Source organism: Lithobates pipiens, unplaced genomic scaffold, assembly GCF_037356315.1.
Source record: "Lithobates pipiens isolate NorthernLeopardFrog02 unplaced genomic scaffold, aLitPip1_a1.2 Scaffold_51, whole genome shotgun sequence".
NCBI lineage: Eukaryota > Metazoa > Chordata > Amphibia > Anura > Ranidae > Lithobates > Lithobates pipiens.
The window spans coordinates 682,501-701,667 of NW_027507874.1; the positions used below are offsets into that span (position 1 = coordinate 682,501).

General features: G+C 43.2%; 1 protein-coding gene across 1 annotated transcript in view; it reads left to right on the forward strand.

Moving 5' to 3' along the window:
• Positions 1-18,558, forward strand: part of LOC143957056 (uncharacterized) — a 20,931-nt gene extending 2,373 nt beyond the window's left edge. The window contains exons 2-8 of the mRNA XM_077467194.1: positions 2,995-3,142; positions 3,606-3,761; positions 5,071-5,191; positions 5,316-5,413; positions 5,696-5,816; positions 6,107-6,208; positions 10,266-18,558. Coding sequence (XP_077323320.1) covers positions 3,065-3,142; positions 3,606-3,761; positions 5,071-5,191; positions 5,316-5,413; positions 5,696-5,816; positions 6,107-6,208; positions 10,266-11,074 — 1,485 coding nt within the window. The 5' untranslated portion in view covers positions 2,995-3,064 and the 3' untranslated portion in view covers positions 11,075-18,558. The remainder of the gene's footprint in view (positions 1-2,994; positions 3,143-3,605; positions 3,762-5,070; positions 5,192-5,315; positions 5,414-5,695; positions 5,817-6,106; positions 6,209-10,265) is intronic.
• The last annotated feature ends 609 nt before the right edge of the window (positions 18,559-19,167 follow it).

The window sequence follows — 19,167 nt, forward strand, 5'->3', positions numbered from 1 at the left end:
CTGATCTTACCTGAGGTAAGTGAGGCCTGCAGTTCTTTAGATGTTGTTCTAGGTTCTTTTATGACCTCCTGGATGAGTCGTCATCAAGCTCTTGGAGTCATTTTTGTAGGCCGGCCACTCCTGGGAATGTTCACCACTGTTCCAAGTTATCTCCATTTGTGGATAATGGCTCTCCCGGTGGTTCATTGGAGTGCTAAAGCCTTAGAAATGGCTTTGAAACCTTCCCTAGACCGATACATGTACAGTACTTTGTTTCTAATCTGTTCTTGAATTTTTTCTAGATAGTGGCATGATTTGTGGCTTTTTGTGATCTGTTAGCGTGCGCCACTTTGTCAGACAGCTTGCGGATTTACGTCAGCAGAATGGAACAGGCAGGCAAAAGGGCATACCCATACCCGTGAGCCACTAGGTGGCAATCGGGAGCAGTGATCTCCCTCATGTTGTAGTCCCCCCCACAGTTAGAACACATCCAGGGAACACACTTAACCCCTTGATCGCCCCTAGTGTTTAACCCCTTCCCTGCCAGTGTCATTTATACAGTAATCATTGGCTATTTGTAGCTCTGATCGATGTATAAATGTCAGTGGTCCCAAAATAGTGTGAAAAGCATCTGATGTCTGCCAGAGTGTCGCAGTCCTGATAAAAATTGCAGATTGCCACCATTACTAGTAAAAAAAAAAAAAAAAATTATAATGAAAATGCCATAAATCTATCCCCTATTTTGTAGACGCTATAACTTTTGTGCAAACCAAAATATATATACGCTTATTGCAATTTTTTTTTTTTTTACCAAAAATATGTAGAAGAATACATATCAGCCTAAACTGTGGAATAAATTCGTTTTTTTACATTTTCTTTGGGGATATTTATTATAGCAAAAAGTAAAAAATATGGCTTTTTTTTTTCAAAATTGTCGCTCTTATTTTGTTTATAGTGCAAAAAACAAAAACCGCAGAGGTGATCAAATACCACCAAAGGAAAAAAAAGGACGTCAATTTTGTTTGGGTACAACGTTGCATTACCGCGCAATTGTCAGCTAAACCGACGCAGTGCCAAATTGCAAAATATGCTCTGGTCAGGAAATCCCTCCGGAGCTGATGTGGTTAAATTTTATTCGATGATCTGAATCATTTAAGTGTGAGAAATATGGAAAAAAAAAAATCAGGAAGGGGCAAATACTTTTTCACAGCACTATATATATATATATATATATATATATATATATATATATATATATATATATATACATAGATACATACACCAGGGCATTTCGCACTATGCTACTATAACTGCCAATTGTGCGGTCATGCATCGCTGTACCCAAATTAAATTTATATATATTTTTTTACACAGATAGAGCTTTTTTTTTGTCAATCACAGCCTGTGAGCCAATGAGGAGAGTGAGATACCGAGCCTCAGCTCTATGTGTTTTATGGATGCATAGAGCAGGGCTTGGGAGCGAACACGCACCAGTGCCCCCATAACAAGTGGCTTACAATTGGCACCTATCAGGGGAGAGGGGGGTGCAAATACCTGTATAATACAGGTATCTGCACCCACTTCCGGGAATAGACCTCTGCGGGAGTCACGCCCCTTCCTGCACCCCCCCCCCCCGCTTTCTCCTGGGAAACACACAGGTCCCAGGAGATAGCGGGGACCACTTACGACATGCAGCATGACTCTCGCATGTGCACTAGGGAATCGGGAAGTGAAGCCGCAACGCTTCACTTCCTGATTCCCTCAATGACAATGGTGGCAGCAGCAGCCGAGAGCTGAGCGATTGCTCGGCTTCGGCTGCCGACCTCACTGGACCCTGAGACAGGTAAGTGTCCATTTATTAAAAGTCAGCAGCTGCAGTAGTTGTAGCTGCTGGCTTTTAATATATTTTTTTTTTAGGTGGGATGGGAACCCGAGAAGAAGAGGATCGGGTTGATCTGTGCAAAGTCACTGCACAGGACGGGTAAGTATGACATGTTTGTAATTTTAAAAAAAGCGAAACCTTAATACCACTTTAAGGAACAGGTCTGGGTGCCACACTTAAAGGGGTTGTAAAGTAAAAAAAAAAAAAAAAAAATAAATAAATAACAAACATGTTATACTTACCTCCACTGTGCAGCTCGTTTTGCACAGAGTGGCCCCGAACCTGGTCTTCTGGGGTCCCTCGGCGGCTGTCTGGGCTTCCCCCAGCAAGTACTTCTCACGTTCATGCGAGCTCCCTCCCATGGTGAGAAGCACTTGCGGGCACACTCCCGTGATACAGCCTGCGGCTGTAGCCGCTCACTGTATCACTCGGCCCCGCCCCGGTTCGCCGCATCATTGGATGTGATTGACAGCAGTGTGAGCCAATGGCTGCGCTGCTTTCAATCCATCCACTCCAGCCAATCAGCGGCCAGGCTGAGCGGCGAAGAGGATGTCGGGGGCGAGCGCAGGACTTTTTAGGGGTCAGGTAAGTAAAACAGGGGGGCTGGCATTGTCTGATGTTTTTTCACCTTAATGCATAGAATACATTAAGGTGAAAAAATATTTACCTTTACAAATCCTTTAATGGAAATTCTTCATAAAGTCTACAAAACTGGCAGATATTTTCTCATGTTTTTTTGGTGGACATGGTTCCTGGTGAGGCTGTGCAGGGTGTAGATGTGACCTGCAGTGTGATGCTTTGAAATGAACCCTGCTTGGCTTTAGCTTGGGACATTATGCTGTGTTAGAAAGCTGAGGACGCTTTTGTTCAAAGTCCTATTGAATGGTTTTCTCAGCATGCTGCTAACATATATCCCTCTGTGGCTGGGCTGGTGTACACGATAATGGATGTGTGTTATGGAGCCTTCGTTTCATACATAAGCATAGTAACCAGAGTTCGGGACTCTCCACTCTTACCCATTCTCTCTTGTTCTCCTTTTTCTCTGTCATTCTTTCTCACTTAAAGACATGAAACTGTTCAATATATTTTTCCTAATTTTATATATTATGTTTCTTCTTCTGATTCTGGAAAAGCCACTGGGGTCTAATTGAAGGCATACAGTGTTTACAAGGAAACACCTCCAAATAGATCACCTGACTGAGGATGGAGAGGGAGCGGAGTCACATGACTGAGAGGATACTGAACCTCACCCTGGAGATCATCTACCTGCTGACTGGACAGGTGAGGAGGATTCTGGGAGATCACCTGACATCACTCTTATCTCTATTAATAAAACACAGACCTAACAGCAGAGGTGAGGAGGATTCTGGGAGGTCACATGACATCACTTTTATCTATATTAATAAAACACAGACTTGACCGGAGAGGTGAGGAGGATTCTGGGAGGTCACATGACATCACTTTTATCTCTATTAATAAAACACAGACCTGACAGGAGAGGTGAGGAGGATTCTGGGAGATCACATGACATCACTCTTATCTCTATTAATAAAACACAGACCTGACCGGAGAGGTGAGGAGGATTCTGGGAGGTCACATGACATCACTCTTATCTCTATTAACAAAGCCGAAATCTGCCTGAAACCAACAAACAATTTCATATTGGCATTTCATTTTAATGTATTGTGAATGTTTTATCAAGCTTGCATTGAAACGTTACTTGATATATTTGATTTCAATACAGAATTATATTGCTTTCAAGTTGTCTGATGGCTTGGTGGCATCCAACGTGAGAAAGACCCAAAGTCCCTTTATAGATCCTCCATCTCACTCCCTGAGAATGAACAACAAGAAAGTTGAAGAAGTAACCAGCCAAATCATTGAACTGCTGAAAGGAGAGGTGAGCGGTGAAGGAAATTATGGGACGTAGTTCATAAAACAGAAGCAGAAACCACAGCATCAAAAACCAGTGGAGGAGCTAATCTAAACAAGACAATCGGAGCAAGCCAGTATAGAACACACAAGAGAGGAGACCTGACAGCAACCAGTGGTTTAGGAATGGTGTGGCAGCTGCCTTTGGGGAAGCTCAGTACATTTTAACTAGACTTTGGTGCCCCATAACATGATAAATACCCTAATTTACCTAGTGAGGTGAGGGAGGTCCAAGAAGAGGAGTGGGTTGGCTACAACTGGACACAGTAACGTGAGTACAGGGATGTCTGTGTAAATTCTAATTTATCCAGATCTCGGTGCATCTAGTAGCTGTCAGTTACATTTAAGTTGGACTTGTTCTGTAATGTTGAAAACATTTTATTGCTCACTCCAAGTACCTTCTCCAGTTCTCATAATTGTCAGGAACATACCCCAGCATCTATAGTCATGCAAGTAAGTCATTTCAACCACTTGACCTCCGGAAGGTTTTACCCCCTTCATGACCAGGGCATATTTTGATATTCAGCACTGCACTACTTTAACTAGTAATTGTGCGGTCATCCAACACTGTACGCATATTAAATTTATATAATTTTTTTCCACACAAATAGAGCTTTCTTTTGAAAGGGCCCAGCTGTCGGACCATAATAAAGGGGCCCGTAATGGGAGTAAAAGGTCCCTGGATCAATAGGAAGGGGCTGGAGCTTGAAAGGAAGGGCCATTCATGGTTTCTTGAACTGGGGCCCTGAAGGTACTAGTTATGCCTCTGCCATGACATCCAGGTACATTGCTCAGCCTGGAACTGCTGCCTGCTCACAGTAGGAAGCAGTTAATGAATCACCATGGAATTTATCCAGGAAGATGTTTATTGTCCAAAAACAAGATGGGAGATGTAAAAGTTGGTGAATCCACCCTGTTCTACTTACATTATCCATCCATGGTGCCAAGACTCCTGGGACAGGTGTTAATGGTTCAATTTACATTGGTGAAGGTATGAAATGTTGTTAATAAACCAAAGTAGAGATGTGAAAATGGCAATGAAGGTTTGACCCAGTCCAAGGAAAGGGAAATAAGGGTACAGGCTAGACACTGAAACTAGGCAAAGAGGTAAGTGGTGTGCAGACAACAATGGGAAACAAAGGGTAGAGGGCAATTTGATGGCACTAACACAACACACACGGGGCAGGACTGAAAACAGGACTAAAACATGGATCGAAGACTGACAGCTGCAATCTAGAACTGTGCATACATGAAGACAGTATAAATGTGTGTTCCAGGTTCCTAAAGAATATAAGGATGTCACTGTCTCTTTATGCCTGGAAGAGGTGGAAGACATAGAAGAACAAAAGGATCCCAAGGATGTCATGATGGAGAAGCGGCCACCCCTCACATCACCAGGTAAGAAGAGACTTTAATTTCTTGTAAAGGAGAGAAGAGTATTGAGGATCCCCCTAGATACACACATCCTCTGATATAAAGACATAGAAACAATGTATTCAGTCAGTGTGTGTGTTTCCTATAGATGGATCCAGTAACAGAAATCCCCCAGAGAGATGTCCCCGTCCTCTGTATTCCCGGGACTCCACACAGGGGGACAGTAAGATTCCAGAGGATGATCTGGTAGGTGAAATCAAAATCTAAATTCTAAATAATACTTTAAATATCAAGTGGGCCTTTTAAACACTCCATCAGCTTCCTCTTTGTTGGCCTGTTGTGCATCATCTTTGTCCTGCTCAAGAGCGAAACCAGCCATGACATATGTTCACTGGCTACTATAGTAGTCTTTATTTTTGTTAAAGTGTCTACTTAGCTTTGTGATTTATTTTTTTTTTTTTTTAAAGCATAATTGATTTTAAATTCATTAACAAAAATGAATTGTTTAAAGGAACCATTTTTGTATAGGTTATTGTGAATATAAACCAGACTGATTGTGAAGCAGAAGCCAGAGAGGAAACAGAAGACACTGATATTAGTGAGGATGAGCTGTATAAGGAGGATGAAATCCCCACAGAAATGAGCACAGGTGAGTAATAAACACTAAATCCAGAGAAGAGTCCCAGATTCTCCTTGTTCATTCACTACAACAATCTCTTCTCCTCCCCCCTCCTCTGTCAGTAGACAGTAATGGGGAGACAGTATGTGCCCAGTGGGGGAGTCAGGAGCCATCCGCCTCTATTAGACTCCGGCTCTCCTCCTCACATCATGTCATTGTGTGTTACCAGCCAAGAGACGTGACCAGTCTCCCCCCACACACACTCTCTGGGGTCTTTCATACATCTAAGTAAAGGGGGCTTCACTCATCTTTATTCACAGATACCAGAGACACCCTAATGAGAAATGTTAAAGAAGAAGAAGATGAAGAGGAAATACATGTAAAGATCAAAGAGGAGGAATTTCCTTTAGAGATTGGTACAGGTGAGTAGAAAACAATGAATGTTTTTTGTTCTGCTCCACACTTTGGAGGGATTTCCCCTCACTTCCTGTTGAGGGGGCATAACCATTATCTACTCTTTCCACAAGGAAAGGTTTAGTTCGCTGATGTAAATTATTCCACAAATATACACACCATTTCATCACATGTCAGTAACAACCCATGCACTCCATACATACAAAGAAACCAAAATAAAGACGTTCAGAAATGAAGTTATGTGTAATAAAATAGAATGATACAGAGAAAAAGTATTGAAAACGATAAATTAAATTTACTTAAAAACTTCATATAAGTCCTTTGTTGGTAATGACAGCTTCAAGACGCCTCCTGTATGGAGAAACCAGTGGCATGCGTTGCTCAGGTGTGATTTTGGCCCATTCTTCCACACAGTCTTCAGATCTTGAAGGTTCCGTGGGCCTCTTCTATGAACTCTGATCTTTAGTTCTTTCCATAGCCATTTTCTATTGGATTTAAGTCAGGTGATTGGCTGGGCCATTCTAGAAGCTTTATTTTCTTTCTTGGCTTTGTGTTTGGGATCATTGTCTTGCTGAAATATCCGCCCTCGTCTCATCTTCATCATCCTGGTAGATAGCAGCAGATTTTTATCAAGAATGTCTTGGTACATTTTTCCATTCATCCTTCCTTCAACGACATGAAGTTTGCCAGTACCGTATGCTGAAAAACAGCCCCACGCCATGATGTTCCCATCTCCAAACTTCACTGTTGGTATGGGGGAGTTTTTGGGGTGATGTGCAGTGTCATTTGACCTCGAAACATGGTGTGTATTATGGCATCCAAAAATTTCAATTTTGGTCTTATCTGACCAGACTATATTCTCCCAGTATACCACAGGCTGGTCTAAATGTTGCGCAGCAAACTTTAAATGAGCTTCAACATGCTTTTTCTTCAGCAATGGAGTCTTGCATGGTGAGCGTGCATACAGAGCATGGTGGGTGAGTGCATTACTTATTGTTTTCTTTAAAAATTGTATCTGCTAATTCCAGGTTTTTTTGAAGCTCTCCACAATTGGTCCTTGGCTCTTGGACAACGCTTCTGATAATTCTTTTCACTCCTCTGCCAGAAATCTTTTGACAAGCACCTGGTCTTGGCCAGTTTATGGTGAAATTATGTTCTTTCCACTTACGGAATATGGCCCCAACTGTGCTCACTGGAACATTCAGAGAATTAGAAATCCTTCTGTAACCAATGTCATCAGTATGTTATGCAGCAATAAGGTTGCAAAGGTCTTGAGAGTGCTCTTTGCTTTTACCCATTATCAGATGTTTCTTGTGCGACACCTTAATAATGAGACACCTTTTTATAGGCCATCAGTTGAGATGGAACTATCTGATATTAATTTGCACTGACAAGGGGCAGGATTACTTTCTAATTACTGATAGATTTCAGCTGGTGTCTTGGCTTTCCATGCCTCTTTGCTCCTCCCTTTCTTCATGTTCAACACCTTTTTGCTATGTCATTCCATTTTTTTTTTTACAAATAACGTAATTTCTGAATGTATTTGTTTTGGTGTCTTTGTATGTATGGATTGTATGGGTTGTTACTGTCATGTGGTGAAAATTTAATGTCAATAGCACCTTTAGAATTATATTTATCTACAAAAATGGTAACGTGTTCAATACTTTAGTAATAGTTTTACCCGCTGCATAATATAGATATATATATATACAGTGCCTTGCGAAAGTATTCGGCCCCCTTGAACTTTTCAACCTTTTGCCACATTTCAGGCTTCAAACATAAAGATATACAATTTTTATTTTTTGTGAAGAATCATCAACAAGTGGGACACAATTGTGAAGTAGAACGAAATCTATTGGATTTTTGAAACTTTTTTAACTAATAAAAAATGAAAAGTGGGGCGTGCAAAATTATTCGGCCCCCTTGCGTTAATACTTTGTAGAGCCACCTTTTGCTGCGATTACAGCTGCAAGTCGCTTGGGGTATGTCTCTATCAGTTTTGCACATCGAGAGACTGAAAGTCTTGCCCATTCTTTCTTGCAAAACAGCTCGAGCTCAGTGAGGTTGTATGGAGAGCGTTTGTGAACAGCAGTTTTCAGCTCTTTCCACAGATTCTCGATTGGATTCAGGTCTGGACTTTGACTTGGCCATTCTAACACCTGGATACGTTTATTTGTGAACCATTCCTTTGTAGATTTTGCTGTATGTTTGGGATCATTGTCTTGTTGGAAGATAAATCTCCGTCCCAGTTTCAGGTCTTTTGCAGACTCCAACAGGTTTTCATCCAGAATGGTCCTGTATTTGGCTGCATCCATCTTCCCCTCAATTTTAACCATCTTCCCTGTCCCTGCTGAAGAAAAGCAGGCCCAAACCATGATGCTGCCACCACCATGTTTGACAGTGGGGATGGTGTGTTGAGGGTGATGAGCTGTGTTGCTTTTACGCCAAACATATCGTTTTGCATTGTGGGTAAAAAGTTCGATTTTGGTTTCATCTGACCAGAGCACCTTCTTCCACATGTTTGGTGTGTCTCCCAGGTGGCTTGTGGCAAACTTTAGACGAGACTTTTTATGGATATCTTTGAGAAATGGCTTTCTTCTTGCCACTCTACCATAAAGGCCAGATTTGTGCAGTGTACGACTGATTGTTGTCCTATGGACAGACTCTCCCACCTCAGCTGTAGTTCTCTGCAGTTCATCCAGAGTGATCATGGGCCTCTTGGCTGCATCTCTGATCAGTCTTCTCCTTGTCTGAGCTGAAAGTTTAGAGGGACAGCCAGGTCTTGGTAGATTTGCAGTGGTCTGATACTCTTTCCATTTCAAAATGATCGCTTGCACAGTGCTCCTTGGGATGTTTAAAGCTTGGGAAATCTTTTTGTATCCAAATCCAGCTTTAAACTTCTCCACAACAGTATTACGGACCTGCCTGGTGTGTTCCTTGGTCTTCATGATGCTCTCTGCACTTTCAACAGAACCCTGAGACTATCACAGAACAGGTGCATTTATACAGAGACTGGATTACACACAGGTGGATTCTATTTATCACCATCAGTCATTTAGGACAACATTGGATCATTCAGAGATCCTCGCTGAACTTCTGGAGTGAGTTTGCTGCACTGAAAGTAAAGGGGCCGAATAATTTTGCACGCACCACTTTTCAGTTTTTTATTTGCTAAAAAAGTTTAAAATATCCAATAGATTTCGTTCCACTTCACAATTGTGTCCAACTTGTTGGTGATTCTTCACAAAAAATTAAAATTTTATATCTTTATGTTTGAAGCCTGAAATGTGGCAAAAGGTTGAAAAGTTCAAGGGGGCCGAATACTTTCGCAAGGCACTATATATATATATATATATATATATATATATATATATATATATATATCCCGCTACCTACCTATCTATCTCTCTCTCTCTCTCTCTCTCTCTCTTTATCTCTATCTATATATACATATATATATATATACACAGCCCCCAAATTTTCTACTCGCCTACTCACATTTTTGGAGTGGTAAATGAGGACTGGCGAGCGTGGGCTGCCTGGGAGCAGGTGTGGGGGGCAGAGCATCGCTGGCAGGTGGGGTTGCATGGGAGCTCTGCTCCCAGCAATTGCAGAGAGGAAGAGAGAGCAAGCTGGATGATCAGAGCGTGGAACATCACTGTAATAGCTTTCATTTGAATTGCTGTGTGGTCCCTGCACTCGCCATCACGTACAGCCCCGCCTCCTGGTCCAGGGACTTTGATAGACAGATCACCCATCCAATCCTGCAATGTGTGATGTATATCAAAGTCCCGGGGCAGTGAAGCAGGGCTGTATGTGACGGACACAGGTAGGCTGCTTTAATGGACACGGATAAAGTTGTTAATATATTTTTTTTTTTTTACTTAATTCTGCATAAAACATTTAAGTGTCATTTCATGAGATAATTTATGAGGGCATGTTTAGCTGCAGGGCAGGGTAGGGGCACACACAAACACACACTTTAAAAACATTTTTCTAGTCCTGAGCATATATGTTTGATGTCTTCATTTGTTCCTATCTTCTTTTGTTTCTCATTCATTCCAGATGGACGAGGCAACAGGATTAATATGGAGAGCTACTCTGTGATTTCTATAGATGGTAAAATAGAAGATGACATCAAAGAGGATTCTTCAGGAGAGAACCCCATTACCTCCAGTCACCTAACTCTTGACAACGCAGATCTGTTATCCGATTCCTCATTACAAAGCGGAAGCTTTCTCGCCCAGAGGAATTTTACTGTGGATAAACCATATTTATGTTATGTATGCGGAAGATTTTTCTCTCGTAAAACACATCTAATCGAACATGAAAGGACTCACACGGGAGAGAAGCCCTTTTCGTGTTCAGAGTGCGGGAAGTGTTTTATGCAGAAGTCGGCTCTGGCTCTCCATCAGCGGATTCACACAGGTGAGCTGTATCCATGTCCAGAGTGCGGGAAGTGTTTTACTAGGGTATCACATCTCATCCCGCACCAGAGGACCCACAGCGGGGTGAAGCCGTTTTCCTGTTCTGAGTGCGGGAAGTGCTTTCTGCAGAAGTCAGCCGTCACCAGACACATGAGGATCCACACTGGGGAGAAGCCATATGCCTGTTCGATATGTGGGAAATGCTTCTCCATGAAATCGAACGTGATTGAACACGAGAGAACTCACACTGGCGAGAAGCCCTTTTCATGTACAGAGTGCGGGAAGTGTTTTACAGAAAGGTCCAATCTCGCCACTCATCAGATAATCCACACTGGCGTTCGACCGTATTCCTGTTCTGTTTGTGGCAGGGGATTTACCACTAAGCAGAATTTGCTTAAACACCAGCAAGTCCACACAAATGCCAAGTCACGCGCCAGTTCTGAGTGAAGAAAACAGTCTTTAGAGAAACTGTCTCTTACATCACATCTCATTTCCTGAAGGGGATAAGAGCTTCCAGATGAGTCAACTCAGGTGCTGGGAGTAGACCAGTACCACGCATTTTTTTTGCCCGCATGAATGATTTTGTTCTTTTAGGTTTTCTTTCCTGATTTACAATGGTAGTTTTTAGTTCTTTTCTCTTTTTTTAATGCTGTAGTCACTGGGAAGCGAGTATTTGATGCCATTCCCTTTTTCTCTTTCTATTTCCCTTAAGGTTTTCCTTTTTGGTTTGTGCACTGTTCTTATAGATTAGCACAGTGATAAAGCTACTAGGAAAACCATGCATTGAAAGCGGGATACAATTGCAATATTTAGAAGTCTTTTATGTTATACCACAGTGGCAGCACATAGCTCTGTTCAGGTGCTGCAAGTTTTGAAGAACCAGGGAAGGTGGGTACTTGAGTTTAGCAAAGTTAACCAGGACTAGCTGCCTGGGCCCAACAAATCTTCTCAAGTTTGTTGAGTTATGTTATACAACAGTGGCAGCACATAGCTTCAGTGGGATGTGTCCGCAGTTCAGGTGCTGCAAGGTTTGAAGAACCAGAGAAGATGGGTACTTGAGTTAAACCAAGTCAACCAGGTATTGCGACCAGCCTGAGCCAAACATATCTTCTCAAGCTTATTGAGTTATGGTATACCACACTGGCTAGACGGCACATAGCGTCAGTGGGATGGGTCCACAGTTCAGGTGCTGCGAGGTTTGAAAAACCAGGGAAGGTGGGTACTTGAGTTTAGCCAAGTCAACCGGGTCTAGTGACCAGCCTGGGTTCATCATGGCTTCTCAAGCTTGTTGGGTTATGTTATACCACATTGGCTAGACACCACATAACGCCAGTGGGATGAGTTCACAGTTTAGGTGCTGCAAGGTTTGAAGAACCAGGGAAGGTGGGTACTTGAGTTTAGCCAAGTCAACCAGGTATATCGGCCAGCCTGGGTTCATCATGGCTTCTCAAGCTTGTTGAGTTATGTTATGCCACAGCATCTACACAGCACATAACTCCAGTGGGATGGGTCCACATACATTCCTATTAGCGTGGAATTATTTTGGCTCAGGGTGTATCAGGCACTGGGCAGGCAGCTTACATGTACTGAAGGTCCTGCAAGAATACATCATATAGGGATCGTAGAGACAAAGAACATAACACCTCACCGAAAATGAGAGTCCATATTTAAAGTTTCATTACATTGAACCAGTTTGATAACCTCTCTAGTCATCCAGCTATTGAAAACTAGCTGCCGTCACCTTCACCACCCTGAGTCCAGCCTTCCTATACATATCATTATGTTCCAAGCCCCGATGAAAGGGAGTGCTCTTTGACCCCTGAAACATGATGGCTACCAATGCTGAATGTATTGAACTGATTTAATGGAATAAAACTTGAACTCTGGATTTTCATTTTAAGTGTGGCTCTCCATGCTTTCTCTCTATGGTCCCAACAGCGGTAGGACAGACATAGCTGTCACATAGTTTTCTTTTCTGTAACAGATCAGATAAAAACACAAAATTAATGTTATTATTGCAGCTAATCAGTATTTGTATCCTTTTTCTGCAGCAAGTGGTTGTCAGAAAATAGAGACATACACTACAATTCTAAATTAATGTACATTTTTCACTACAGGGCACATGCGCAGCTGCATATATTTGAGTTGCCTTCAATGCCGCACTGACTGTTCAGCAAATAGGAGCAAGGAAAGGAAGCACAGTGTCAACTCTGAGTCTCTCTAGTTGTAGATTACATAGGACTGAGGATTTTCTCCCAACCCTATGTCACAGCATTGGGACAATCACCAAGCACCAGCTCTGTCATATGAGAGGAAGGAGAGTGATCCATCCATATGGTCCTCCATACTTAAAAGTATGGGTTATTTTCTTTGCTCCTGCCAACTAAATGTAGCGGCGGGGAAAACAAACGGAAAGGTGCTCATGTGTGTCTGGGGAAGGGGATCATATATAAGCACAGGTTGCTTTAAAGTGGCAAAAACTGCTGTTCCAGTAAAGACAAACATGAATACTTACCTGTCTAGAAGGCTGCATCATTGAACGTTGCTCTGTTGAAGAGAAATCCCTGAGATAGGATGAAGTTTCTTAGGAAACTGACACTTCCAGGAGTGGCAATTACCTGGATCCCGACCTTGCTGTGCTTAGTGGTTCCTCCCACCGACTTCTGTGTTACAACAGGACACAGTAAGGATGAAGGAGTTGGCACTGAGCACAGAAGGGGGCAAGGAGATAGACACTCCCTGAAGTGGTAGACGCTAAATAATCTTCCACTGGGGTATTGACCAGTGTGGAGCATCTGCAGACGCAAGTGTTCACTTCTTTATTTACAGAGATAACGTTTTTTGACACTTTTCGTCTGGTGCCAGTTTCAAGGTCATGTAAATCCTAGTAAAGGCAAAGGAAAAACAAACGTTAAGGTAATCCAATCCTTAGTAAGGAGAAAATTATAAAATTGTTTTATGGTCACTGTTTCTCAACCAGGGTGCCATGGGCACAGAGTTTGCCCTGTATCATCATCATCATGAGTTTCCATGTTGTGGGCCTGGCTGGCCGCCAGCACCATAAGCCCTTGTACACAGGGCCGGAGATTCCGACGGAATGTGTCTGATCGGACCGTTTTGTCAGATAATCTGACTGTGTGCGGTCTTCATCGGACTGTTTCCGTCAGAGTATCCGACGGACCAAGTTTTCCAACTTGTCGGTAAAACTTTCCGACAACATGATCCGATCCGATCATGTGTAGAGAATTCCGATCGGACAAAGTGCCACGCATGCTCAGATCAAATTCCTACACCAAAGCTATTGGCTACTAGCCTGAACGTAGTCCCGTTGTAACGAAATAACGTCATCACGTTACGAACGATCGGATTTTCCGACAACTTTGTCCAACCGTGTGTATGCAACAGTTTCGGACAAAATCCGACGGACAAAATCCGACAGACAAAATCCGACGGATTTGGTTGTCGGAATGTCCGACCGTGTGTACAAGGGCTAACAACCGATGATGCTCTAGGGCTAGGACATGGGTTGATTGACTAAAAATGGAGAGTGCAAAATCCGGGGCAGCTGTACAGACTCCAGCATGTTCAATTAAGTTTGACAAAAAAAATACCTGGAAGCTGATTGGTTTCTATGTAGAGCTGCACCGGATTTTGCACTCTCCAGTTTTAGTAAATCAACCCCACAGCGTAATTTGGTGCTATGGCGCTGGTGGTTGGCTTGCCTGCACCATGGCAACCCATGTTTCAGGGCAGGTAGCATGCCGGGTTGTCCCCAACATTCAGGAGAAAAGGGAACTCCTCCACCCCTGGCCATAGTGCCAGACCCAAAAGAGGGGACACAGTGGTGACAGTGGGGCATTGTTTTGATGGAGCACTCATGTATATGGGGACTCTGAGGTGAAGGGGGGACTCGGATGCAAAGGGAGGCTGTGATGTGATGGGAGGACCACTGATGTGAAAGGGGACCTCTGATGTCATGGGTGAACCTTGATGGAATGGGACACCTCTGATGTGATAAAGAGCTTCCAGGATCAGCTTTCCCATTGATTATTTTTATTATACAGGATTTATGGACTCACCGGCCACTTTATTAGGTACACCTTGCTAGTACCAGGTTGGACCCCCTTTTGCCTTCATTCTTCATATAGATTCAACAAGGGTTTGGAAACATTCCTCAGAGATTTTGGTCCATATTGACATGATAGCATCACGCAGTTGCTGCAGATTTGTGGGCTGCACATCCATGATTCAAATCTCCTGTTCCACCACATCCCAAAGGTGCTCTATTAGATTGAGATATGGTGAGTGTGGAGGCCATTGGAGTGCAGAGACCTCATTGTCCAGTGGTGAGATGATTGGAGCTTTGTGACATGGAGCATTATCCTGCTGGAAGGAGCCATCAAAAGATGAGGACACTGTAGTCATAAAGGGGTGTATATAGTGAGCAACAATACTCGGGTAGGCCGTGACATTTAAACGATGTTCAATTGGTACTGAGGTGCCCAAAGTGTGGCAAGAAAATATCCCCCCACACCATTACACCACCAGCCTGAACCATTGATACAAGGCAGGATGGATCCATGCTTTCATGTTGTTTATGCCAAATTCTGACCCTCCCATCTGAATGTCGCTGCTGAAATCCAGACTCATCAGACCAGGCAATGTTTTTCCAATCTTCTATTGTCCAATATTGGTGATCCTGTGCAAATTGTATCCTCAGTTTCCTGTTCTTAGCTGACGGTGGCACCCGGTGTGGTCTTCTGCTACTGTAGCCCATCTGCTTCAAGGTTCAATGTGTTGTCCGTTAAGATATGGTATTCTGCATACCTTGGTTGTAACGAATAGACATTTAAGTTACTGTTGCCTTTCTATCATCTGGACCCAGTCTGCCCATTCACATCTGACCTCTGACACCAACAAGGCATTTTCCTCCACACAACTGTCGCTCAGCGGATATTTTCTCTTTTTCAGACCATTCTCTGTAAACACGAGAGATGGTTGTTTGTGAAAATCCCAGTAGATCAGCAGTTTTTGAAAAACTCAGACCAGCCTGTCTGAACATGGCATGGTTTTTGGTGCCAAAGTCACTTCAATCCCCTTTCTTCTCCATTCTGATGCTCGGTTTGAATTTCCACAAGTTGTCTTCAGCACGTCCAGATGCCTAAATGCATTGAGTTACTGCCATGTGATTGGCTGGTTAGCAATTTGTGTTACCAAACAATTGAACAGGTGTACCTAATAAAGTGGCCGGTGAGTGTAGAGCTCCAACAGTTTACACAGCACATTACAATATAAAAAGGGGGCAGTACGATTACAACACAGTGCAATACAGAAGGATTGTTAAAAGAAACATTTCCGTTTTTTACATTTTAGAATGGGGTCCCTCGAGATTTTGCATAATTTTAAAAGGGTGACTAAAGAAAGGTTGAGAAACGCTGCTCTAATCCTTAGGCCGCGTACACACGGGCGGACTGTCTGGCCAACTAAGTCCGTCAGACAATCCGACAGACAGTCCGTCCTACTTTTGAATGAACGGACTTGACCACACGCGATGAACAGACAGTCCGCTGAAAGCTTGCGCGATGACGTGTACAGCACGTACGACGGGACTAGAAATACGACGTCCAATACACTACAATGCAACCTTCGGCCGTGTAAATCCTTTCTGAGCATGCGCCATACTTAGTCCGTCCAACTTGCCTACTCACGAGCGGACTGTCCGCTGAAACCAAGTTTGGACGGACAATATTACGGAAATTCCAAAAGACTTAGTCCGCCAGACTGTCCGCTGAAAAAGTCCGCTGAAGCCCACACACGAGCGGATTGTCCGCTGAAACACGTTTCAGCGGACCAAGTCCGTCAGACAGTCCGCCCGTGTGTACGCGGCCTAAGTAAAGGCAATGTTATGCCGCATACACACGATCGGAATTCTTGTTGGAAAAGCCTTGGATGGTTTTTCCGACGGAATTCCGCTCAAGCTTGTGTTGACTACACACGGTCACACCAAATTCCAAACGCCAAGAAGACGGTGACGTACAACACTAAGCCCTTGTACACACGGTCGAAAATTCAGATGGAAAATGTCCGATCGAACCGTGTTGTCGGATAATCCGACCGTGTGTGGGCTCCATCTGACTTTTTCAGTCGGAATATGCGACCAACAAAGTTTGAGAGCTGGATATAAAAATTTTCCGACAACATGATCCGATCGGACTTTGTCCGTTCGTTTGTAGAGAATTCCGATCGGACAAAGTGCCACGCATGCTCAGATCAAATTCCTAGACCAAAGCTATTGGCTACTAGCCTGAGCGTAGTCCCGTCGTAACTAAATAACATCATCACGTTCAGAGCGATCGGATTTTCCGACAACTTTGTCCGACCGCGTGTATGCAACACCAGTTTCGGACAAAATCCATCTGAAAAAATCCGACGCATTTTGTTGTCGGAATGTCCGACAGTGTGTACAAGGGCTAAAAGTCTATGGGACAGGAACATGAAAAATAAAACGTGCTAATTTTAAAGGCTTATATGCATGGTATTGTCAAAAAAAGTGTTTGGGGACCCGGGTCCTGCCCCAGGGGACATGTATCAATGCAAAAAAAGTTTTAAAAACTGCAGTTTGTTCAGAAGCAGTGATTTTAATAATGCCTAAAGTGAAACAATAAAAGTGAAATATTCCTTTAAATTTCATACCTGGGGGGTGTCTATAGTATGCCTGTAAAGTGGCGCATGTTTCCCGTATTTAGAACAGTCCGAGAGCAAAATTTAATTTCTACGAGAAAAAAAGTAATTTAAAACTACTCGCGGCTATAATGAATTGTAGGTCCCGGCAATACACATAAAAGTGGGGCTTCCAGATTCCGATAAGCCCCCCTGCCCGCAGACCCCCACAACCACTGGGCAAGGGTTGTGGGAATGAGGCCCTTCTCCCCATCAACATGGGGACAAGGTGCTTTGGAGGGCTATCCCAAAGCACCCTCCCCATGTTGAGGGCGTGTGGCCTGGTACGGTTCGGGGGGGGGGGGCTCTCTTGTCCTCCCCTCTTTTCCTGCAGCCTGCCAGGTTGCGTACTCGGACAAGGGAATGGTATGGAATTTGGGGGGACTCTCACACATTTTTTTTTTCTTGGTTTGGGGTTCCCCAGTGGGGGAATGCCATGCAATTTTTTTTAATGACTTTTATGTGTATTGCCGGGACCGACAATTTATTATAGTCGCAAGTACTTTTAAATGACTTTTTTTACCCCTTTAGAAATGTAATTTTGTGCAGGGACTGTTCTAAACACAGGAAAAATGTGCCACTTTTCAGGCATACTATAGACACCCCCCAGGTATGAAATTTAAAAGGAATATTTCACTTGTATTGTTTCACTTTAAGCATTATTAATTATTATTGCTCCCGAAAACAAAGGCCATTTAAAAAAAAAAAAAATTGCATTGATACTCAGATGCTGCGGTGTGTGGGCGGCGCCACAGTTCAAAGTCAGCGCGGCAACGACGGCTTGGAGGACAGGAGATCATATGTCCTGTCGGGGCCAGTCCGTGCAGTGAGTATGTCGGGGCCAGTGCGTGCAGTATGTGGGGGCCAGTCTGTGGGGACCAGTCTGGAGATGTGGGGGCCAGTCTGTGCAGTATGTGGGGGCCAGTCTGTGCAGTATGTGGGGGCCAGTCTGTGCAGTATGTGGGGGCCAGTCTGTGGATGTGTGTGACGAAGGGCAGAGGTAAAAAAAAGAAGAGGGGATAATAATAATTGTGTTCCTGAGAGCGATGAATACAGCAGACTGAAAAATGTGTAAAATGACATACAAAATGTGAATCTGAAAGGACCTATAATGGGAGTAATAATGACTGACATGGAGTGAAAAGAAGCAATTCATATAGCTCTGACATTGTACCAAAGTTTTAGAAATAATAAAAATGTTTTATAATATCTTTAGAAAGTTGCCTGATTATTAAAATAATAACCATGTAAAAAGGGAAACGATTATGATTTTGGATAATTTTTTTATTTGTATTTTTTTTTTTACATTTTTAACTGGTTATTTGCAAAATCTGGAGCAGTGGATTATCATCAAATTTTGCATGAAATTTGGCAAACGTGTGGGTGAAACTTTAGCAGGTGTATGGTGAATTGAACATTCCATGAAGAAATCAAGTGTTTTTAAATAGCGAGTGTAACGGATCCTATTGTAAGGGCTTACCTAGGTTGGAGTCCATATTGCAGAGATGTATGCTCACCTTTGCAAATACACACAGAACTCAGTAGCAAGGTAAGAAGCTACCTGAGCTGTGAATCTGTGCACAGGGGCTTTAACAGGAAATTGTCAAGGGATAGTCGGGGTAAGCCATAGTCAAGGATTCCAAAAGACAGGATAAATGATAAACGGAGCCAGGGTCAGAAGCCGGGGTCAGTCTAGGAACACGGGAACACTTGGCAAACATGCCCAGCAGATTAGGTAACCTGTCTCAACTGATCCAAGAGTGACAGGTGCAATCAGAGTATCGCCCTCAGTGCTACATGCTGAACTAGGCATGGTTGGA